The sequence below is a fragment of the Lupinus angustifolius genome, chromosome LG02 (genome assembly GCF_001865875.1).
Source record: "Lupinus angustifolius cultivar Tanjil chromosome LG02, LupAngTanjil_v1.0, whole genome shotgun sequence".
Lineage (NCBI taxonomy): Eukaryota > Viridiplantae > Streptophyta > Magnoliopsida > Fabales > Fabaceae > Lupinus > Lupinus angustifolius.
The window spans coordinates 1106627-1131054 of NC_032010.1; the positions used below are offsets into that span (position 1 = coordinate 1106627).

The following is a 24428-nucleotide window of genomic DNA, read 5'->3' on the forward strand; positions in this document are numbered from 1 at the left end:
TGTCCGGACTAATCAAACATTATAAAATAATATTAAAATATTAATTTTTGTTTTTATAATTTTGTTATATGAATGAAACTCTACGATTGACTTGTACACAAGTGAGACATGAATGGGGATATGTGATCCCCATCCCACTACTACACAGACAATTTTTTAGGACCATTCTTTCTCTGTGTCACTTACATAGTGGCATTGGTGAAGAAAATTACAAGGTAAAAATGGCTTCATTTTTTCTCATACATTCATAAATCAATTTCAAAGAATCATATAAACTTGTAAAAAATCCTCTTCTGGATACCATTTTCTTAGTTTTCAATTTGATATGGGAAAAAAATCATTTTTTTCCTCTGTCTCTCTATAAAAAACTTAGCTTTTGGTTTATTCTTCAATTTCTCTCTCTTGATGTTGTATCATGTGTCAGATTCAGTTGTTGGGATGGGACCATATTGGCTCATCCTGCACCTTCTTTCTTTTTTACTTTCAGGATAAACATCAATGTCATTCATGATTAATTCCCACTTTTTCTTAAACTTGGGTCGGTCTCGATACAATGGTAAGGTTGCTTTACTTACGAGCCGGCGAGTATGAGTTCAAATCCTGGAATAGTATATTCACTTGCAAGGGTATACTCCGGAGACTCTATTAGGTGTGAATCTTGTGGACCGAGACTACTTTTTTAACCTGAGTCCCTTTTCTGGTTTTTACTGTCTATATTTTTTATTATTATCTGTCATTGTCACATTTTTATTTTACTTTATGATTTTTATTTTATTTGTGATGTTGGTGAGTTAAATATGAAGTTACAGTCACACTCAGAATTAGGTTTTACTTGACTGTGAATATAATATGTTAGGTGTGGTGAAAGAAATCTTTTTTGTGATGGTTGGTTAATGTGTCAGAAGCTTTGACAGCGCTTGTAACTTTTGCCTCCTATGTTTTAGTGTTGATTAGTTATTTAACTCTGATTGCAGTTGAGAAACTTGAGTTATTCATTGGATTTTAATATGAAGTTGGTTTTCTATATGTAAGAGGGAACCGGTAACAAATATAACGGCTCAGATTAACGTCATTTCCATCCAACGGCTGTCCAAACAGTTCGTTTGGATGCGAACTAACTTACCGTTCGCAAGTTAGTCGCACCCTTATATATATTGTTTGATTTTGTATTTGAGTGTTAGATGTTTAATGTTTTATTTAGAGTCAATCCAGGATAAAGACTTCGAACTCATTCGATAAGGCTGCAATACATCGACACTCTATAAATCCTACTAGATGTGAGACTCGTGCATTGGACCACAACTTTATCTGAGAATTCAACATTAGAATCTCATTGGTGTTGAAATCTTGATGCCTATTTTCTTTCTTCTGATTTTTTGGGTTAAAGGCTTTGAATTTTGGGTGATGTATTACTATCTATTATACAGCAATGATAGAAAACAAAATATGATGCTGAATGTGTTCAGTGAAAATGAGTTTTTCTTCAATAAGTGTAGTTAACAGTTATGGTGAAAAGCTTTGTGGGCCTTTGCTGTTAAAACTGTTCCAATCAATAGGACTATGGTAAAATGGAGTTTGTTTTTTACTGAATGGTAGAAATAGCAATTTCAATACTTATAATTCATCATAGTCTTATGTGCTTTTCTTTGTTTTTTCTGAAAGGTAATTTTCTTATATAGAAATTCTAGTCCCCTACCATTACATTGATTAGCCTTCACAATAATTTCTAAATTTTTACATCCCTTAAACCTCATGTATTGCTTCTATGATTTAATGGTTGTCAGATATTTTTCATGTTCTGACTGAATGTTCTTGCTTTTTCGTTCTTCGGTAAGGCAGAAGTTGACAAGTGCACACTTTTCTGAATTCTGAAGCAAATTGCCTTTGGAATTTCATATACCTGACAAGATTTTCTGCAATTCATTGGTATTGAACTCTGCTCAACTTCGTATCGTTTTCTGCGTCTATTGGCTCAACTTCAGGCTGGATCTTGTAGTCTAACATATTTGCTCACATAGTTTAGCATACCAGCAAAGTTGTGTGCTAGCAGTACTCACCATAGATATAATCTAGATCCATAGCTTCCGTAAAACAACTCTGAGAGTTCGTGGTATTTACGATCGTTTAAACCTAGATTTGGAGCAGTTAGGTATAAACCTCCCCTCACCTTATAATAAGGCTCTGGTCCATACAAGGTAGATGTTGGTGGATGAAATGGATGTTAGCTCTGAGTGGAGTTGGGAGCAGGATAAAGCATTTGAAAGTGCCTTGGTAAATCATCCGGAGGATGCCCCTGATCGATGGGAGAAGATTGCGACTGATGTACCCGGGAAAACAATAGAAGAAATTAAACAACATTATGAGCTCTTGGTTGAAGATATTAACCAGATCGAATCTTGTTGTGTGCCTCTACCGTCTTATAATTCTTCTTCCGATGGCTCACCAAGCCATGCTAGTAGTGTTGAAGGAGCTGGCGAGAAGGGTGGCCGTCTTAATAGTGATTCTAATCATGGAACTAAGACATCAAGATCAGACCTGGAACGACGAAAGGGTATTGCTTGGACAGAGGATGAACACAGGCAAGTTTACGATTTCTTACATATTTCGAAAAACCTATATATTGCATTTATCCGATTCTATTAAAACCGTTGTCGTTTGTTCTGGATTTCAAAAGAAAATTAGCACATCATCAGAAATTCCTTGAACCTCAAAAGGAAGATGTTTATAGTCTTGTGTACATTATGTTTGTATTGGATAAAAGTTTAGTTGTTTTGTAAACAAATTTGTTTTGGTTCAATCCAAATATAGGAAGAGACACTATATGTGTCTCTAGAAATCAATAAAATCAGTTACTACTATTTGTTTGTTGCTAGTTATAGAATATGCTACTTCTCAAGAAAAGTCACAAGAGCCATGTTAATATTTGTTAGCCATAAGTATATATATGATGAACAATGATATATGATACTATGCCTATATATTTGTGGCATATTTATGTTATTCACAATTTCATGAACTCTTTGTTCTTTGCAATTGGCATGTAAAAATTATTGAACACAAATTTTTTGAAGTTAAGATTTGTTCCTTTGATTCTTGTGACTGTTTTAGGGTCAAAACACTGATTTTTGTTTTTCTTGGTATGAGAGACTGTTCCATCTGCTAAAGCTTTCTTTTTCGGTTTCACATTGGTTGAACAGGTTATTTCTTCTTGGCTTGGAAAAGTATGGAAAAGGTGACTGGCGAAGTATATCAAGGAACTTCGTGTTGACAAGAAACCCGACACAAGTAGCAAGCCATGCACAAAAATACTTCATTCGTTTGAACTCGATGAATAAAGATAGAAGGCGATCAAGCATACACGATATTACGAGTGTCAACAATGGAGATGTTTCAGCATCTCAAGTGCCAATTACAGGTCAAACCAATGATTCTGAAGGCAACTCTACTGGCAAACCAGGCAAAGAAGCACAAATGCCTCCAGCCTCAATCAGAGTACCAAGTATCGGAATACATGCCGCGCCTGCCATCGGGAAACCTATAGGAGGACCACTAGTATCTGCTGTTGGAACCCCGATAAATCTTCCCGCCGCTGGACACATGGCATATGGTGTCCGAGCTTCGATTTCTGGTGCACCAATGAACATTAGTCCTATGGCATACCCTATGTCACACACATCTGCTCCTCACAGGTGAAGTGTTGTTGTTTACAGGCCTAATGTACAAAAAACTAGATGGGTTCTTCAATACTTTATCTACTTCTTTTCTTAGACTATTGCTTATAAGCATTAATTACATTAATGCTTAGTCAATGATTTCAAATAAGCTATAAATGGAAGCAATTGAATCTATTTTGCCATGGATTATATGACAGCATTGACATAGGACAGCATAAAAATACAGTAGTTTTTTAGACATTAAAATTGCTATTGTCAAACATGTTGGATTGTTCTTAGGATTTAAAGTGAAATTTTTTATGGTATTTTGTCTTTGTTTATGTAGGAAATAACCACTTCTTCCTCCTCATCTGCTTAAATTTTATGGGAGCATATCTGTTGTGCTACTTTTTGTACCACTTTATGTATTATCATCTATGATTGGTTGAAAAATTTATTTAAGTTAAAATTTCAATTGTTAAATATTTTTCTCGCCAATCATATTTCGTGGCACATGGAGTAACACAAATTTAAATCTAAATTTGACCACTAATTATTTTTTAATCCTAGGGAAAGACCCAAATTTACTATAGTTTATACCTACTCAAGCGAGAACAATTCTCATATAAAGATTGTGAGAACAATAGATCTGGGTCTTACAAACAATAATGGATGATCATGATTAAAAGTTAGTTATTGGTCACATGATAGTCATGTACATGTATCTTTTAATCTTAACCATTCAATCAAGATCAAGTGGTTCATACTAATTGTTCTCATTTCTCACAATAGCGCATTGTTTTCACGTGAGTAAATTCATATATATATATATATATATATATATATATTTGAGTAGAGTGAAAACGATTGTTATTGTGAGAAATTAGAACAATTAATATGATTCATTTGTATTATTTAAATAGTCAAGATTTAAATATAAATGTATATAAGTTTTTGAAATAAATATGTCATCATCAATTAACTTTTAATTCTAGTCATTTATAGATATATAATCTTAGATAACTATTACTAATATATTAATCACATTCTCACCTTAAATTGAATATCTTCTATATATCTATATATAAAGCTAAAACAATTACTAATCACAATATCATAATTTTCATATTCCAAAATTACATTTTTGTATCATCATCCATCAATAACTATCTTAAACTTCCACATATTACTTTTATTTTTTCATCAATACATCATTACTCTTCCCCACATTTTTTTTATTTGTATCTTCTCTTCCTCAATCTAAGAAAAACACATTTGTAAAAGCTATGTTTATATAATGTCACAATAACATGTTCAAATTTTATCATTTTATTAGTCTTCTTAAATTTTTCCATGTTATATTTCTTATATTAAATTATTTTCTTAAAAATATCACACGAAAATAATACGCTATATATCATAAAAATAAGAATGTGTGCTGTTAGATACAGAATGTAGATCAACATACTAATTATAATAAAAACAAAAAAATTATAGTATAAACTATAAAATACATTAAACACAAAAATATATATTATGATTATACAAAATTGATGTTGATACACTAGTATATAATAATTGTAGTAGTTGACCCTAGCTACATAAATAAATTTCCTTAGTCTTTGACTATTGAAACCCTGTCCATTCATAATTTCATTCTGCTTACATTCATGATTTCATTCTGCTTCTCTCATCAGTGCATGACATCTCTCATATGCAATTCCAATGAATTTCTATTTTTCTTTTCTTTTGCAATATAGATGTTTTTACTTATTATAATTTCAATAATTTGTATATTTCCAACACTTAATTGCTACAATTAACCAAAATTGCTTACTTATTCTTTTCATTTAAATAATTTACATGTAAAAATATTGCTATTTAGTAATTATACCTCAAGATCATGCATAAGTTAGGACTAATACTAATTTTCACATTTTTAATCCATTTCCTTATGTTTTTAAAATAATTTTTTTTTGATTTTTTATTTTTTATTTTTTATTTGAACTACTTCTTTTATATATCTTACAGAGAATCAAATATGTTTATGGAAAAAATAAGTTATTTTACTTAGTTAAATTTGCAAAAAACAATGATAATAATATCAGCCATCTACCAATATATTATCTCTAATTTTAAATATATTTAATAATTATTTATTTTATATTCTTTACTAAAAAATGCTCTTACAATACAAGAAACCTCAGCAGTTAGATATTTATTATCAATGCCATCATATAAGATTAGATGGTATATTCTTCTACAATAATATTTCTAATTACAATAAAGTGATAAATATTGCTAGTATATTGTTTGTTAAAAAATAAAAGTTTTTTTTGTAATATATGTCACTTCATGTATGTGTTGAGATATTTGCAGGCTAATTTTATAAGACAATATATAATTTTTGATAGTAAATCTATCCACTATTATAAAAAAATAATAATTAATCAAGTAGGAATTTCATAAATATTTGCAGTTATTTAACAATTTTACTAATTAATAAATTTTAGTATGATATGCCATACCACTAGTTGCAAATCTCTCACATTTTGATTCCTTATATCCTAAAAAGTGATATCATAGTCGATAGTTCGATCGAAATAAGTATTAAAACAAAGAATGTAGTTTGTGAATCAAAATACGAAAGGTTGTTTGTGTCGAAAGTCTTCCTATTTAATATATAAAGGCTAGCCAACTTGTTCATGGGAGATAATGGACAATAATAGGACAACTTTGATGTAAAGTATTTATGACACACACTCTCAAATACTCAAAAAAAAAGTTTCACTCAAGAGTGAGCTACATTGGGTGAAAGATTCCCTTGAGGAGAAGATTATTGGAATTGAAATTTGCAAATATGTATTTAGATACCATTAAAAAGTCTCATACTTAAATAATTTAAATATCTAATGTGAGGTTGGTTTATTCTATTCTATATTTAGGCCATGAATAAAATTTGGAGACCTTACATGTACCAAAATCAATTGAATTCTTCTTCATAAAAATTAAAACTCAATTCTTACAATTCAAAATAATGACTAGTGTTTTAAATGGAATTCTGCCATTGTAATAATGTGGTTTGAAGAGTTTTGGTAATATCATTATGACTAGAATTATAGCTACATCGACCACATTAATTTTTGACAACAAATGGAATTGAAATTTAGAAGACACGTAATGACCATGCACAAGCACAACCTTGTATAATTGCTCTTACTAGAGAATTGAATGATATTGTTCTATTTCTTCCCTCACCTTGCTTATATAATCTTCATTTTCATCCATTTATATCACTACAAAAATGGGTTCTAAGGCTTTGCTTGTTCTAGTTATGTTCTTGGCTACTATCCTCTTAATCAATGCTGAAGCTGCATCCAAAGAGAATGAGGAGAAATTTGACAAAAATGATGGTATATCTATTATCAACTTTTTCTACTTTTCCATGCACCTTTGTATTTTTTTAACTCAGTCAATAAGCTATTGTATTTGTTCGATAAACAAAAATGGAAGGAAATTTTTAGTTTTGAAAAAAAAGTTTGTGACATTTGAAAGCTACTTTTAGAAAACTATTTGAAATAACTTTTAATAATTTGCTTACCAATTTAACCTTTCAAATTTTAATTTTTTTATTCACCCCTACTATAAACCTAATTATTTTTGTGATATATAAATTATTTTGACAGTATATTTTTTGTAATGCATATATTAACAATTGAATAATATTATAAACTTATCCAACTCACGACCAAAATATGTATTAAAATAAAACAAACAAATAAAATATTGTATGTCTAATTATAAATAAAATATTAAAATAAATGATTGAAAGTTTTAATTTTAAATTAACTATATATTTAATTACTTCAATTATTAATTATTTAATTAATGAATAACTACATAAATAATAAATATATGTACTTTTTAGTTATTTTTTAAATTTCAACTAGTTATAAAAATAATTTTATCAAACAGTTCTAGTTTAAGATATATATATAACTATAAGGTTATCGTTATTTCCCAATTACAAGTTTATAACTACATGCACATACTTCAAATTATTTACAATTCATCTTACTGAATAATCTAATCTAGTTGACTGAAGTGTTAGATTCTTTGAATTACTATGGGGATAAATTGATCAAGTTATTTTCCATGGAAAAGAAGCTACTTTGCCCATTGTGTCAAAGAATTTGCATATACATTTCTACATTTAGGGCATCGATGTAACGGTAACATAGTTTACTTCATGATTCGTGGGCTCAACTTCTTCACTTACGAAAATAAGGTAGTATATGTTTATCATCGATCTTCATACACTATTAGGTGGTAATAGTCTTATGCGTTGAGTTTCCTTTTATTTCTTTTTGTTATCAATTTCATTATTTTGTTAATAATATATAATTATACGATAAAAATTACTTTAACTACTTCATTATAATATTGTTATGTGGTATTACTAATATTAGAAATATTATTTTATTATTATGATTTTGTAGGTAATCATTCTTCAAATGGGGTAGAAGAAAGCAAATTCCCAGATTTTGGTGGTGGTTTTAGACGTCGAGGAGGGTATTGTCGATATGGTTGTTGTGGTTGGCGGGACTTTTATGGGCGTTGTCGTAGGTGTTGCAATTATCCCGGTGAACACGTTGACGTTAATATTAATACTGAACCTCATAACTAAGATAAAAGTTCACGAGTCCTTGTCCTAACAAGTGTTGTTATTATAAATAAACAATAAAAGTAGTGAAGATCTTTCCTAAATAATTGATTGAATTGCGTGCATAAATTTCCTCTAATTATATTTCCTTGGGTTGAACTCTACTAGCATATTGGAAAATTAAATAAACAAAATTTTAAAGTAGTTCATTGGCCTTAACTTGTTGAATATCTTCCATTAATATTGATTCCTTGTAAGGAATTATGGGTCCTCCTTTTGTTGATTAGAACATGGAAATATTTGGAATTTGTATCTCCCTTTTGAATTTGGAAAATGGGTCTCTCATTCATTTTTTGAGCTTTGAATTTTTTTGCCTAAGGTTTAGATCTTTGTAGTTCCTCCAAGTAGAGTTAACTAATTTCAACATTTAAGTGTAGCTCATAAATCTTTGCATTTGTATCATCAATCTTCTCATATATCAAACCAAAACATTATTTTATTCCTTTGCTTGAGAACAAAGCCATCCATATAAGTGTATGTCTTTCCATTTGCTCCAAACTTTAGCTTCAAAATTTACATCTTGAAACCATGCACTCAAAACTCTAAATGCCTTTGGTTCCTAATCCATAATATCCACAAAGATCAAGACAGAACAATGATATGATAACTTGTGTTTCATGCTTCTTGGAACTACATTTTCCAAAATAAATAGAGATTACAATCAAACCAATTAACTATTTATTCGAAACTCGACTCATTATTTAGCTTGAAAAACTTGAACTAAAATTGATCATGTTAGTTAAATGAGGACTTTGAATTACGATCAATAGAAAGAGAGATGCAATCGGCTCTATCTTTTAAAGGATTTATAAGTAAAATCAGGCTTCCTTCAACATCTGCAACTGAGAAAATAGAATAAACAATCAAGATCAGGCTAACCCTTCTACACTCAGAAAGAACTTGAGCAAAATATAAAATAAAAACTAAACTAACAAACCACTTTCTACTCAAGAATTATGTAGTCTTGATTTCTTATTGAGGTAAAAAAATTAAATTTAAGACTAATGCAACCTGAAATGGGTATAAAAAATGTTTTTTATATTTTGACTGCAAAAATATGGTGACAACTTCAACCCATCATATAATCATTGCTCAACGGAAAATTAGGGTGTAACAAGACTCATCCTTATATATTATGAAGAGTTATGATGAATCTCTAGAATAGTTATTGATAATGACAAATCCATATTTTATTCAAGCAAGGCTTGCCACAACTATTTGTGTGATCTAGAGGTTGAAACTTCATTTTCACAAGAAAACTAGGTTTAACTTGCTTGCTTCTTTGGCATTGTGTGTATACAAGATATGTATTGTGAAAATGATGTTGGTTAAACCTCTTACAAGGTTTTTCCTCTTTAAAATTGAGATCAACTTCATAGTTGTATGACCTAGTTTTTTGTTCATATATATCTTTCATCATCTATCCATAATAGACACATTACACATTGATCTAAGAGATTAGATATATTCGAAGTCGGTTCGATCCAAAAATTATTTACAGTTTCAGTACAATTTGGATGGTTTTTTTTGTGAAAAAAGATTAAATAAACTTCACATCCAAAAAAAGATTAACAATGCACATATACTTCAAAAACTCATAAATATACCTAAAATAATAAGTCTCTAATACACTTTCATACCATCATCTAGTTAGTTTATTAGATCAAATCCTTCAATTTATTTTGTTAGATAATGTTTCATAGAGGTTTGGAATAACAAATGTTACTTGGAGAGGTTGCAAATACTTGATTATGAGAGGAGGTGGTATACTAATGTAGCTAAGGTGTGTTGACTAGGATAAGTCATGTTAATCTTCTTGAGAATAAAATATTTCCTCAAATCAGGACATGAGTTATTTCATACGACTACTAAAATTATAATATATGTCATATTTAACTTGTTTTACAAAAATATTTCTAAAAACTAAAAAAATAGGACATGTGTCATAATTATAGTGGTTACAGGTGATAACTTATCTCATTATATGAGAAAATACTTTATTCCCAATCTTCTTATCTATTATCTTTTCATTCCTTTAGTTTATTATTTCGACTTGAGGATGTTAGCATTTCAAATAATTATTTTCTTTTGTTGTGGTAGAAATTTTTTTATCAAATTGTTTCAACATTCATCATTATGTTGCTTGTGTTGGAAAAGATTTTAGAAAATGGCAATTTTCCAAAATAAGTTAACAAACACAATTGAAACCACTTTTTTGTATTTGCCTATGAAAATTCAACTACTTATTAGCTAAAACTTTGTGAGAAAAAAGGCTTGGCAAAAAAGAATATTTTAACTTGAACAATCTAGGTTGAAAGTCTAATAATTGAATACTTGGGTCACTTACTCATCGTAGAAACATGATTTAACTATAGTGGAAAATCTTAGTAGTTAATTAAGGACTCGACATAGCTTCAAGGTGAAGTAAATCAAGATAAACTTGTCATGTCAATTTATTTCTACCATCTATTTGCTTTAGTTTATTTTGCCACTACGAAATGATTCTTTAAATTCATTTTCAAAGTTCAAAATAAACTCTAAATAGTTCTATATCTTAACGAGATTAGGAATGTAATTTTTTGTAAATCAATTTTTTAGAACAAACACTACTCAACTTTCTTTACATTGTTTTTTTGTTGGTTAACTTTCACTCTTATTCAATCCAATTTCTCGTAAGCAATAAATAACTCTTAAATAATGATAGAAATTACACATTAACCTTTTGGAGAATTAAATATAATGCAATGGTATGGTGGAGTAGAAGAGATTGTGACTATGGTTGTGGCAACAATGACGATTGGTAACTTGACAATAATGAGGATACACGCGGTGGTAGGGTGACATTGGTGATACTAGCGTGAAGATGATATATAGTTGTGGTGGGGTTCGCGTGGGTGCGATGTCGATGATGTCAATGGTGGCAGTGGTGGTGTCGATGATGCCAATGGTGACAGTGGTGGTGTCGATGATGTGATGGTGATAGTAATGGGGAGGAGGGCAATGGTAATATGAGATGATGGTTTGTTGGTAATAAGGATATAAAATGGTGGTAGCTGCGATGTTCTAATGATAATGATACATAAAATTAAAGATAAAAGTTATCTTTAATTTAGATGATGATGAAATGTATGAATTTTCCTAAAAACCATTTGTTTGGTACAATATTTTTAAAAATATGGAAAAGTAAAATTTGAGATTCAAAATCATTTCCTTCTTTATTTTGTCTCCCTCTTAAAGTGTGAGGTTTGTAGAGAAAAATAAAATTTATGAGATATTTCATTAATAAAAGTAATGATATAATTTTTTTAATAAAAAACTAGATTCCAAATATTTTATTCATTATTTATTATTGGAGCAAAATTTATTAACACCTCAAAAGTTTTACACTATGTTTGGTTTATAAAAGAAAGGTTAAGGAAATAAAAGTTGAGGAAAAAAATTGAGAAGAGAAAATGAGTAGAAAATGTTAGTGATTTTTTATTTGTTTCGTATAATAGAAAATAGAAAGAAATTGAAGAGAAAAAAATATAGTAGGGTGCTCAAAACCAAACTAGTCCAAAAATAAAACTGAAAACTAGTCTAAAATAAAACCAAAATTGCAAAAATTGAGTATGGTTAAATTATGTTGGATTGATTTTTTTAAAAACTAATCGGTTCAGTTTTTGGTTCCAACTCTAAGAATAAGAGTGATTGAAACCGAACCAAATTAAGTATTGATGCAGCGGAAGCGATTGTTGTGCAGCGTTGACCACAAACAATCAAATACATAGAATAAGTATAAAAGAAGAAGACAATAGAATTTGGTAACGAGGTTCGCCCAATTGCGCCTATGTCACTGGGAACGCTGGGCGGCTACCAATATATTACAAGAGAATAATAAAAATTACAAACTCTATCTATGAGTCCACCTGCTCATGACGTGTTTCTATTTTGTACTTATATCTGATATACAACAAGAGATATAAGTCCAATATATAATATTAATACTTTAATCTATTATAATACTAAGCAAAGTGAAACTTCGTATAATAACATATTTCAAATATTTCTATCGTGTTGTTGAATTTGCTGCTAGCTAGTGGTTGTTGATGGTGTGATGTAAATGTGCTTCATTTTATTTTCATATTGTTGTTTTTACTGATGTTTTACCATTAGTCCATTACTGACACTTGTTTTACCACTATTTGCTGTTAATTTTGTTGTTGTTTTTATCACAATTGACTTGTTGCTTTAATGTGTTTTTCATTGGTGAATTCTTTTTCTCTCCTAAATTATACTTAATATTTTAAAGTTTATTATACTTACCATGTTAGTTATATTTATGAGTTTTGATTGAAGTGTATATGCAATGCCATTATTTTATTAAAAAAATTGATCTAAACTAGGTAGAAATTTCATATAATATTTGGACTTTATTAGATCTAATGTCTTAACATAAATAGACCACATGTTAATTATGTGTTTCGATCAAATAATTTTTTGCATAAAAATTGACCCAAACTAACAACAAATACTCGTAATTGTTATTAATAATAATATTGATATATATGTATCATTTCTATTTTTGAAATGTTTGGAAACTAATAACACTTATTAGCATGTCCAACATAAATTATATATATTTTAAATGTATAAAAGAGTTAATTATGAAAAATTTACTACTAATATTCTCATCTTGAGTTTTTCTCCAAATGTTGAAAAGAAAACAAAAAGGCAAGTTTCACTATTTTTCAGTTTCCTTTTATTTCCTAATGAATGCAACCAAATTATAAGCAGTTAAGTTGTCTTTTCTCGATCAATAAAATCATGACATATGTTTTATTTATTTATTTTCTATAAAAATATTTTTAAAACTAAACAAAATACATATAATACTTTTACTAACTAAATAATATAACTTATATTTTAATATATAATAATATTTTTCTATAATATCCCTTAAAAATATTAATGTAACAAAATATTCACTGAAAACATAAATTATTATCTCATCCGATCACTAGAATTTATTTACGATAATATCTATATCTCATCATATAAACAATGCTCCTGAGATAATGAAGTGCAATTGAGTTTACAGTTGAGAGATTTAACGCTGTATCTTCTTTTTCATCGTCACACAGAATCACACTCGTAGTGATTTCTTCGTCTTTAACAACCTCGTTTTGTTGAGGTAACCGTTGAATCAATGGGAGTCGATAACGGCACGGCGGCGGTAGTGGCGGCGCTTGAACTCACTGCATCATCCAGCTGGTGGAGCGACATCAATGAATCTCCGGCGTGGCAGGATAACATTTTTCACACTCTATCTGTTCTCTACGCCATTGTTGCCGCCGTAGCTCTGGTATGATCTCAACCTCTTTCTCCAATTAGGTTTTTTATTTTAATTTTTGGGGTTTAGAGGTTGAGGGTCAAGAATTCTTTTATAACTTAGTGTGAGGCAATAAAAGGTTTTTTTATTATTTTATTAACTGATTTATGTAGAGGATTCTATTTGATCCATGGTTGGGAACTATTGATTGATTCTGTCTAAAAGGATTTTGGCTTTGTTCAGAATGATCAAATTATATATGGTCCTGTTTCCACTTTTTTCCAGTAATTTTAGACACGATTTTAGATATTGGATGTTCTGTTCTCGGCTGTGACCTGGAGGTCATGGTTCAAATACTGGAAACAACTTTTTCGTTTGCGATGGTAAGGTTGTGTATATCTACCTTCTGCCGATCCCAGGCGGGAGTATTGTGGAATGTGCCATTTTTTTATTTTGTGGTTTATAATTTTTGTTTATTTTTTGTGATTTTTAAGGTTCAATTAGTTCGAATCCAGTTGAGAGTTCCAGAATATGGTTGGACCACGCAGAAGGTTTTTCACTTACTCAATTGTTTGGTGAATGGGGGTTGGTGTTATTCAGACTTTTTTATATTGGTTATAGTTGTTTATTATTTTAACACTTTTATTGAGTGATACACACTTTCTGGTTTTGCAGTTCGCTGTTTAGTTTTCATCTTCTTTAGGGGTGTGGAGAAGATAAAGCCAAAGGTACATGGAAATGAACCTTTTAATTCAAACTAATTCATCATTTAAGTCTCTAAATTGTATGCACTTTTCAAATTAGTCCCTGAAGTTATAAGCTATCATTTTAGCCATTAAATTGTAATGTGTCAGTCAAATAGGCCCTTATAGTAATAAATAAATTTCTGGGACTAATATGACCATAATTATACTTTCAAGAACTAATATGATTGATATTTACAATTTCATGGACTAAAATGATGGTTTCAGAAAAGCAAGGACTAGTGTGATGGTTGCTTATAATTTCAGGGACTGAAATGGTGATTTACTCTTTAGTTTAAGTTATTTTCCCACGTAATATAAATCTTTTTAATCATACGTTTAATATGGTCACACTTTCTGTGTATGTAGATTGTACACCATATCTTACTTGACGTGCCGAGTCTTGCTTTCTTTACAACATATGCGCTTTTGGTTCTGTTCTGGGCTGAGATTTATTACCAGGCAAGGTTAATTTGTGGTACATTTTGTGTGGTCTGTTTGCATTCGTGTGGTTTTCTTCTTCAGTGATAGTGGATTTTGTTGTTTCCATGGGCTGATTTGCGCCTTGGTGTTAAATGATTTTACAGGCACGTGCTGTGTCTACTGATGGACTGAAACCAAGTTTCTATGCAATTAATGCTGTGGTTTATGCTATTCAGGTGAAAACTCTGGCCCAAGTTTCCACTTGTGATCACCCACTACTGTGGGTTGATAATGTTTTTTTATGCCATGGATGTTGCTTGCCTCCTGTTTCCATATTTGCTTTTGTATTTCTTATTTTATATAGAAAATAGAATTAAATAGTCTCGATACAATTAAATTGCTGGACAATATATGGTATGATCGAGTCCTACATATCAGGTAATATGTCAGTTACTGTAAATATATGAAGGGTCTTTATCCATTGTTATGTTAGTGTCTGTATCTTAATATGGAAATCTGAACAAAATCACATACCTGGGTAAAATTTCATATAGTTCTATACAATTTGGAATTTTGGATTAAATTACGTTTGTTTATTGTCTGAAGTGACATTGAGTAGTTTGGTTCTAAAGTGATTGATTATATATGCCGAAAGATGTTTCCATGAATGGATGAATTGAAGGTATTATTTCATCAGACACTAGTCCCATTGGTATGACTTAATTCAATTAAATGTTAAAATTGGTCAACTGGATAAAAATCGATTATTATATAAATATAGTTTTTGTCATGTTTCCTTTTGAGGATTCTAAGTAATATATCATGTTTTAAGATTCTTTATCAACAAACTTGAAAATACCTTTACAACTCTTTATATTGAACTTATGTCCTTTTTTTCTTTTAATTTATATATGTATCGAACATCACAATTTAGATGACATAAAGATAGAGTTCCATGCTCTTCCTTTTCCTTTTATTCTCTACATTTAGATATAATAACTAATGACCTGATCCGATTGATATTGTTCTTTAGGAGCAGTAGGTCATTTGACTTTTAAGAGCATGGTAAAAGCCCAAGGATAAAATTTGTACCTCTTAAGCCACTAGAAGATCACATATTGTTTAAATGGGCTGTGTATATGTAATTGACTGTTAAAGGGTGTTTGACTTTAGTTGAGTCATTACATGGGTGGCCAGGAGGAAACAAGTGCAAGATATCCATTATTGTTCATTGCAAGGTTATAGTTGTAGAGATACGAAGGAAAATAGATATGTTTATGGTATTCAAGCTTTTCGATCTTTTCTAGCAACCTAGATTCAAGATTTTGAATCTTAATTTATTTATCTTGGGCTATCATCAAGAGCTAGCTTGTTTGTACTTTCTTTCTGGTAATATCCTAGGTTTGCCAATATGCCTTCTTCCATTGACAAGACTCTCTCTCGTACCTTCCTCGGGTTACTCTTTCCACACACTATTTTTAGGATCTTCTGCAATTGCTTTTTTAAATGAATGTTTGACAGTTCTATCCATGGTAGAGGGAGTCAACTCAGGATTGTGGAAAAGGGAAGTGGAAATGTCCACTCGATGTTATTGGGGTGAACAAGTGCCCTCTGTCTAATGTTTACCTTTCATGAATTAGGAGAAACCAGTTAGGCTCTTTGTTTTATAGTTGTTGTAGATAATCAAGATTTTTCTTCACTAACAGGTCAATATGACAAGGTCCTCCTTTAGCTTCTTGTGTCTCGGACCTAACTGGCAATGGAATTGCTAAGCCATTATAGTCCCTTGAGGCTGTTTAAGTTCATTTGTTAGAAGATATACTAGTGGTGTTTATTGTCCACATTTATGGCTGCTTGTGTCTTTGCGTAATGCATGGATTTACTGGGACTGATATACAAGTCTCAAGTATGTGCTTCAAATTTTTGGCTTTTCTTTTCAGTATTGTTTTCAAAATGATGTTTAACATTCAATATATTTAACTGTGTCATCAGTATGTTAAGATGTACTGAAAGGTTGTAGTGGTTGTTACTTTCATATTGAGTAGTTTTGAATATGTTGATTTACCCATCTTCATTATTCTTCTTCTCATGTATACCAGATTATTTTGTGGCTGATATTATGGTGGAAGCCTATTAGTGTGCTGGTCATTTTGTCGAAGATGTTCTTTGCAGGTTTGTCTATGTGCCTTTTTTATTTTATTTAATAATTAATAAATAGTCATATTGATGGTGATTTTTATGAGTTTTTTCTAATGCATATTATATATGTTGCAATAGGGATCTCTTTGTTTGCTGCTCTAGGCTTTCTTCTCTATGGTGGAAGGTAATTGTCTGTTACTTTTTGAATTGTATATTTTGATTGAATTTGAATGTTATCTACATCTTGCATTTTCTGTACCCATTTGTAGTATCCTCCCACTCCTATCAGGGTTGGAGCTAGAAATTTTCATTAAGGAGGCCAAAGAAAAACAGTACTTTATTTTGAGTAGCCAAATTATATTAATATATTTTTTTCCAAAAAAAGCTACATGTGAAAATTGAGTTTTAATTTTTTTGGCTGGTCATAGTTAACACCTCAATATATTATACCCATCCCTATTTTTTCCTATCTGATTCTGCATCTTGTTTCTGACTATTCTTTGACAGACTATTTTTCATGCTGCAACGCTTTCCTGTTGAATCTAGAGGGCGACGTAAGAAGCTGCAAGAGGTATGCAATTTGACAAGGATATATTTCCAAGTTCTTTTTTCTCTTGCACTTGCTCCCTCCCTTACTACAGCATGATATTTCTAATGTAGGTTGGCTACGTGACGACCATATGTTTTTTATGTTTCCTTGTCAGATGCATTATGGTGAGCTCCCTTTTATTTTAAAACCTCAGTGATTTCAACTTCGTGCTTTTTGAATTGAGTTTGATTGTATTGGGGTGTGTCAGATGTGCTTTGATGCATTTAATGAAGATGCAAACCTCGATGTTTTGAACCATCCTATTCTAAACTTCATATATTACCTGGTAAGACGGTTTGTGCTCTTTCTCATGGTACTTTCATTGCCAATACCTTACTGTTTCTTGTTACTTTTGGGCATGTAAGAGCCCCCCAATGGGATCTAGGTAGGAAACTGGGTGAATGGGTTGGGATTGAGGAGATCAAATCCCCAATCTTAAACACCACAGCCTCTTGTGACCAACCAAGGTGGAGATGCCACTAGGCTACAAGGCCACTGGCATGCTACAATTTCTTATTGTTGTGCTATTCTAGTTATCATTTCTATGTTTGGATCTGTTTTGTGCTTATCTGATATTTTTTGTTTTGAGCTGAGTGATGAGAGCTCTGACATAGTCGCTGCTATTTGTCTGACTAACTTTTATTACCCTCTACCTACTAAATTCAACTTTTTTTGTGGTTTGTAACATTGTGGTTACCTTGCTTCCTGATAAAATTGTTTTTTACCTGCAACCTAAGTGGCTATAATTATTAAACCGGATAACAAGTCATTCATGTTTCATAATTCACCAATTCACAGTGTGGGTATTATTAGGTAATCCCTAGTCAGTTAGTTTAGTTACAATGCTATTAACAATCTGTTATTGAGTTATTAGTTTGGGGATAGGATAGCTATAGAAATAAGGCATCTCGCTTATAAATAGGAGAGGAGTTAGAAGGTGAGGACATCTTGTCACTTGTAGAGAGAATTGGGGCCTTTGGGCATAGAGAGAGTTCTAGGTCTCTCGAATTCCTAGAGAATTCAGTGTAATCATAGTGGTTTCCATCAATAATGTTCAGTTCATATCTCTAATCTGGACCAGTTTCTAATTTTCTATTAGATATCTGTTGAATCTTTCAATCACATGGGAATTTTGTTTATATAAAAAATGGCTGATTGATGTTCTGATCTCCATTTGGGAGGCATTGGATAGCTGCTTGTAGGTATTAATAATTGTATATCTCCCCATGCTTTTAGAAATACTTTACTCATTAGTAATTTACAATGATAAAACCAACATTACGCTTCTCAAAGGTAAGAGCCATAAAAAAGGTCTTTGTGTGGCTTGTACTTGTGGAAAGTCCTCAACCATTCCTCCTCTTACAGTTTTCACATTTTTGCTGCAGTTAGCGGAGATATTGCCTTCTTCTTTGGTCCTTTTCATATTGAGGAAGCTTCCACCCAAGCGTGGTATCACACAATATCACCCGATTCGCTGAAAAGATTTGAATAAAACCTAGAAAGGGAGTCATCAGTGGTTCTCTAATTTGTTGGAAGATTTTTACAGTCCAAGGATAACTTTTAGAGTAGAGACAGACCAATCGTTTATATATTTAGAATGATAGTGCTTGTCCTCATGTGTTTTAAAGCCATTCCTTGCTGTTTGTAGATTTTGAAACAGACATTTCATGGATTCTACAACTTGTTGAGCTGTGTTATCACTGATATCTGCATTGTCTCTCAGACAATATGTTTTATTTTGTGGTTTAGCAATTCAACACAATGAGCAACCATAATTTTGGGAAAATGGGATAATAATGATATCTTGTATAAATACTGTAACTCTTTTAACTGCTTCAACTTCATAAAATGTATTTCTCCTTTGACTTCTTAGTCATGTGCCAACTTATTACATCAATTTCTGCTACATATCCTACTTTCATTTCTTCAGTGAAGGTCAAATATTTGTTTATGCTGATTCTATGCTTATGTTGTTTGATGTTTTAAATTTCATGGGGAGCTTATGTTTCTGAAAAAAGATTGATAGTGGTAATGTATAAAGAATGTTTGTAACACCCTAGTTCTGATATACGACCTCCCAGACCCATGAATATGCTGACACATTTAGTCTATTCATGGATCTGGGAGGTCACATGTCAGAACTGAGGTGTTACAATGTTCCCTAGATGAAACTTAGGTACCCATTGAAAAACAACATTTGAATGCTCAAATACCAAAATTATTATTAAGATACAACCAACAGAAAAAAGAGAATAAAAAGAAAGGTTCTTTCAAGCGGAAAGGTTGTTTTCAGAATTTAAACTTGTGATCTCATGGTTACTACGTAACAACTTTACTGGTATGCGAAACTTACCCTCTAGAAAAAAAGAGAACAAAAGTATTCAAAGCATGTGTATGGGTTTACAATACCTTGATAGACATGCATCTTATGTGGTAGAATCCATTGCAGAAGTTTCTAACTTGGAACAAATGCTTTAAATTATTTTAATTTTTACATAAACTATCATATAGGAAAACACATATTTTGCCTTTCATCAAGTATCCCTAGGTTTTGTTGAGGGTTAGATAAACTTCATCCAATAAAAGTGGCTTCAGTACTTAAATCTCAGATATTGCAAATAAAGTTAGTATGGGTTTTTAGTTCACTTATACAGAGAACAACTACTATTGGTTGAGATTTATCACAATACAAAAATGCTAGATACACATCCTTTTCAAATCCATGAATAATGCACTCATTTCATTTTAAAATTGTAAAATATGTACTCAATAGAGAATAAAGGAAAATGGAAGCATCAAATTTTTTTTGACATGAGAACTAACTTTAACTTATTTCTTGTTTTATTTGCCAAATGAATGAATATATCAAAATGGAATCATGTTTGTACATCTCACTGCTATAAACAAATTAGATCAGGAAGAACAATATAAGGCACCAAACTACAAGATTCCAGAAAAGGGTTAGTTGTTGTGACATTATCACAGCTTTCACCATTGGAGGGATTTTCTTTAACATCAATAACTATATCATCATCAAATACCTCCCATTTTTCAGTGATCACAGTCCTCAAACCTTTATCTGATTCATTGTTCTCAGAAATACCCTTCTCCATATTTGCCTTAACATCATTTTTAGTACCCTCCAAGATTTTCTTCTCAGGGACCCCATTAATTATTTTCCTTAGTTCATTAATGTCCTTTTCAGGTATCCTCAAAATTTTAGGACATTCAGATGCATTAAGGACACCAATGTCTCTACAAAAATCAAAATACAAAGAAAGCTTATCACCTTGAAGTTCAGCTTTCTCTACAATACTGAGTCCAATACTTGCTTCAACCTTTCCACCTACATCATATATCTTCACCAACAATCTATCAATTTCAGTACAAAATGTATCATACAATTCAATAACCTCATCCATAATACAATCCATTGCTTCAAGAATCAAAACAACTTTCATGTGCTGATTCCAAGGCTTGATTTGTATAAGCATATCAATTAGGCCTTGCAACTTTTCCAAATTTTGCAGCTCCTCCATCAATGTCTCCTTTGTTCCGTTGTCGTACCCATTTCTGCTTAGTTTTTTCGCCTTAGCGCAAATAAAAATAGACTTATGATCCAAATACGCGAAATAAGCACGAACGAAAGCGTTGAAACCCCAACCTTTTTCAGGACTCATATGTCCATCGCTGAAGCACGAAAAATCGAATGGCAACCTTCCCATCCTTTGCACAATTGGTAGATCAAAACAGAAAACTCCATGAATTAGCATTAGCCCTTTGAGTGCTACAACCCAACTATGAGTTTTTTCCATTCTCTTCGAAATTGTGTACAAAATTGGTTTAAGATACAATGGTGAGGTACGCAGCCATCTAAAAACTCTTTGAACATTCTTGTAATCCATGCATTGTTCATCATGGCTAGTTGCCTTGATGATCACGGTTTCGAGATCCGGGTTACGACAAGGGCCTCGTGGCGCGAGCCTCGCAACCCAAATGCTGTACTTATCTTTAACAGCTCCTGCAGCCCTTTTCCATAGCCTCATTTTGTTGTTGTTGTTGATGTTCTTTGAAACTTCACAAAATGTTTATGAGAAAACAAAGGGGATGTCTTGTTTCACCTCCTTTGGAATCTGTGGAAATTGTTGTTGATTTGTGAATATGTTGAATATTTTGGGCACTATCACAGGGCAAAACCATGCATTATTGTGCTGTTTGTCCAATCATAATGTGTTGTATATTTTTGGTATTGATGTGTTGGAATTCGTCAAGGGTTGTTATTTCTTGTTAGATATGTGTTGTCTCAAGTGTACTTTGTTTTTTCTTGTCTATGTTTTTGTTCTAGGTTTGATTTTAATCAATATCATGCATGGATTGCATATTTTTATTTATTTATAGAATATTATGCAGTGTTATTAATACCGTACTGATCATCAAACCGTTTAGGATATTAGTATACTGGTTCAACTGGTGGTTCACAAATTAAACCGTATACTAGTAAAGTTAGATATATATATATAATATTAATGTTGAAAAAAATCAATAAATATTTTATTTTCATTAAAAAATTAATTTTAAATTAAAATCGTTGATATGATCGGTATGGTTCAATTGAAAACCGACTAATATGACCAATTTTGACTGATTTTGATCGGTATGATTATAAGACTGGTATAATTATTATACTGTATCAATATTGGGACTGATTTACCTGTATGTTTACCGGTTGATCTAGTCGGCACGAACCAATTTTTACAACACTGATGTATGAATGATAAAAAGTTAACAAATTTGACAAAATAATAGCATCTCAAATTCATGGGAGGGATAGGCAACAATAACTGTAAAAGAAAAAAACGCATCTCATGTCCTATGTTTGGCACAGGATCCTCATTTTCATGCAAAATATTGTGAAAAAGGTTGCACATAAAATAAAATTAAACTTGGGGCTTCATTTTTATTTTGTCACCATGATCCCCTTGTTTTTGATCAAATTTTAGGGTATAAATTGCACATCATTATTTTTTATATAAATTAAGGATCCTCATTTTTATTTTTTAACTAAGGACCTAGTTGTGTAAATGGCTAATAATAAGGAAGTGAAAAACAACCTGACCTAATGTTGGACATGGTCGCAACCACGATCACATGCCTAGGGCATGTGGCAAACATGGTTGTGCATCGACACATGCATATTAGGCAGTGATCCACAGTCTGGCTATGTTCAACACTACAATTGTGGATCAGGACGACGTCGACAAATATCGGAATATGTGTGTAAGCTTTTAAGGTTATGTATTAGGCATTCCTCTTACTTCCTCCAACCTTATCATGAGTAGGAGAGCCTTGAGGAAGATAAGGAGAATATAGAAATTCATTTGGAAACTCATGTTTTTCCTACCCTTGAGTTGGGTATATATCAACTTTATTCTATTTTTCTCTCAAAATTTGAAAAAAACTATCATCAATTAATAAACGAAGACATATAGAGTGATATATATTATGAGACAAACGATTAGTTCTCGATTGCTAAGGGTTTTACACAAACTTACGGGATTGATTACTTTGAGATCTTAGCTTCACTTGGAAAAATGAATATAGTCAGAGTAATATTATATTCTACAACCATAATAACAACATTTAAATCGTGGCCCTAGGCCTTATATGAATACCTTCAATTAGGAGTGTTTGCATCTAGATCGATCCAAAACTAAAACCGAAAATCAATCCGAAATAGATCGAAACTGCAAAAACTGAATGTGTTTGGATTGTGTTGGAATTATTTGTTTAAAGACCGACCAATTCGGTTTTTAGTTCCACCTCTTGGATTCAGGCCGAACCAAAATAATATGTAAAGTTTAAGTGTGTAACACTTTTAAGTGTCTTCCAGACTTAATCTTAAGTCTCAACTCCAAAAATGTACCTCTCTTTTATTTGTTATACTCTATAACATATATATATATATATATTGCTATTTTTTAAATCATATTGATTATATTTCATACACTTTTTAGAACTTGAACCAATCCAAAAACCAACTGAAGAGGATTCTAGTGTTAACTCTAATTATGTACATTGTTATCAATTTTATTGACATGACAATGTTATTATTAGTAATCGTCAGTGAAAAACTTTCTAACTGTTAAAAGCATGTTACATGTGCTTATATTGTTGTTGTTACTATCTTGTTGTTTTGATGTCTTATTATTATTATTGTCTTGTTGTGTTGCCATTTTTTGCTTTTGTTGTTGTCTTAGTGTTTATTGTTGTTTTATGTTGTTGTTTACTTATACTGTTATTGAACACTTTTTGATGTTTTTTATATTATTGAACACTATTTTTTTATTTTTAATTTTTAGTCATTTTTATGAGTTTTGAATGCATGCATAATTTCAATATTTTATAAATAAAAAAATTGATCAAAATTGACCCAAAATTCCATATAATATTTAGATCAAATTGGATTAGACATCTTAATATAAATCAATCAGATAGGATTGGACCACATGTTAATTACGTATTTGAATCAGATGATTTTTTTTTTGTGCCTAAAAATTGATTGAAACCTACCACAAACACCCCTACCTTCAACCACGTATAATTGGACCAACCCATCATGTGTTTAAAGTTATAATTTTAATTAATAGTTAAAGTTTTAATAAAATATGTTTTAGAAAGTGAATTAATTACGTGTGATCTTTTATTTGTATTGTTTTTTAACAACATATTTATATTGCTGTTATATATAAACATGGAGGAAGGTTTGCCCTAATAGTAAATTCAAATGCAGTCACATGCATTTCAACTTGTACGTGAATATTGTTGCTTATGGAGAAATTAAATTATA

The 24428-nt window shown here is 31.1% G+C and overlaps 3 protein-coding genes across 3 annotated transcripts; 2 read left to right on the forward strand and 1 right to left on the reverse strand.

The window, feature by feature from the left end:
* On the forward strand, positions 1671–8256 carry LOC109330658 (transcription factor DIVARICATA-like). Its single transcript, XM_019564921.1, has 3 exons — positions 1671–2579; positions 3198–3689; positions 8153–8256. The coding sequence occupies exons 1-3, from the start codon at positions 2200–2202 to the stop codon at positions 8154–8156; spliced, it is 876 nt and encodes a 291-aa protein (XP_019420466.1). The 5' UTR covers positions 1671–2199; the 3' UTR covers positions 8157–8256.
* On the forward strand, positions 13461–19453 carry LOC109330669 (tobamovirus multiplication protein 3-like). Its single transcript, XM_019564932.1, has 11 exons — positions 13461–13720; positions 14182–14272; positions 14363–14415; positions 14800–14892; positions 15018–15089; positions 16953–17025; positions 17131–17176; positions 17500–17563; positions 17653–17706; positions 17790–17867; positions 18967–19453. The coding sequence occupies exons 1-11, from the start codon at positions 13565–13567 to the stop codon at positions 19057–19059; spliced, it is 873 nt and encodes a 290-aa protein (XP_019420477.1). The 5' UTR covers positions 13461–13564; the 3' UTR covers positions 19060–19453.
* Positions 20449–21800, reverse strand: LOC109330677 (putative clathrin assembly protein At1g25240). The gene has a single exon (XM_019564943.1). The coding sequence runs from the start codon at positions 21625–21627 to the stop codon at positions 20479–20481; it is 1149 nt and encodes a 382-aa protein (XP_019420488.1). The 5' UTR covers positions 21628–21800; the 3' UTR covers positions 20449–20478.

Bases quoted from the DNA above. Each gene is read 5' to 3' on its own strand.
- LOC109330658 (XM_019564921.1), top strand. From the start codon at position 2,200: ATGTTGGTGGATGAAATGGATGTTAGCTCTGAGTGGAGTTGGGAGCAG. The intron at 2,580-3,197 runs GCAAGTTTACGA...TTGGTTGAACAG, and splicing joins TGGACAGAGGATGAACACAG to GTTATTTCTTCTTGGCTTGG.
- LOC109330677 (XM_019564943.1), bottom strand. From the start codon at position 21,627: ATGAGGCTATGGAAAAGGGCTGCAGGAGCTGTTAAAGATAAGTACAGC.
- LOC109330669 (XM_019564932.1), top strand. From the start codon at position 13,565: ATGGGAGTCGATAACGGCACGGCGGCGGTAGTGGCGGCGCTTGAACTC. The intron at 14,416-14,799 runs GTACATGGAAAT...CTGTGTATGTAG, and splicing joins TGGAGAAGATAAAGCCAAAG to ATTGTACACCATATCTTACT. The intron at 17,564-17,652 runs GTATGCAATTTG...TTTCTAATGTAG, and splicing joins GACGTAAGAAGCTGCAAGAG to GTTGGCTACGTGACGACCAT.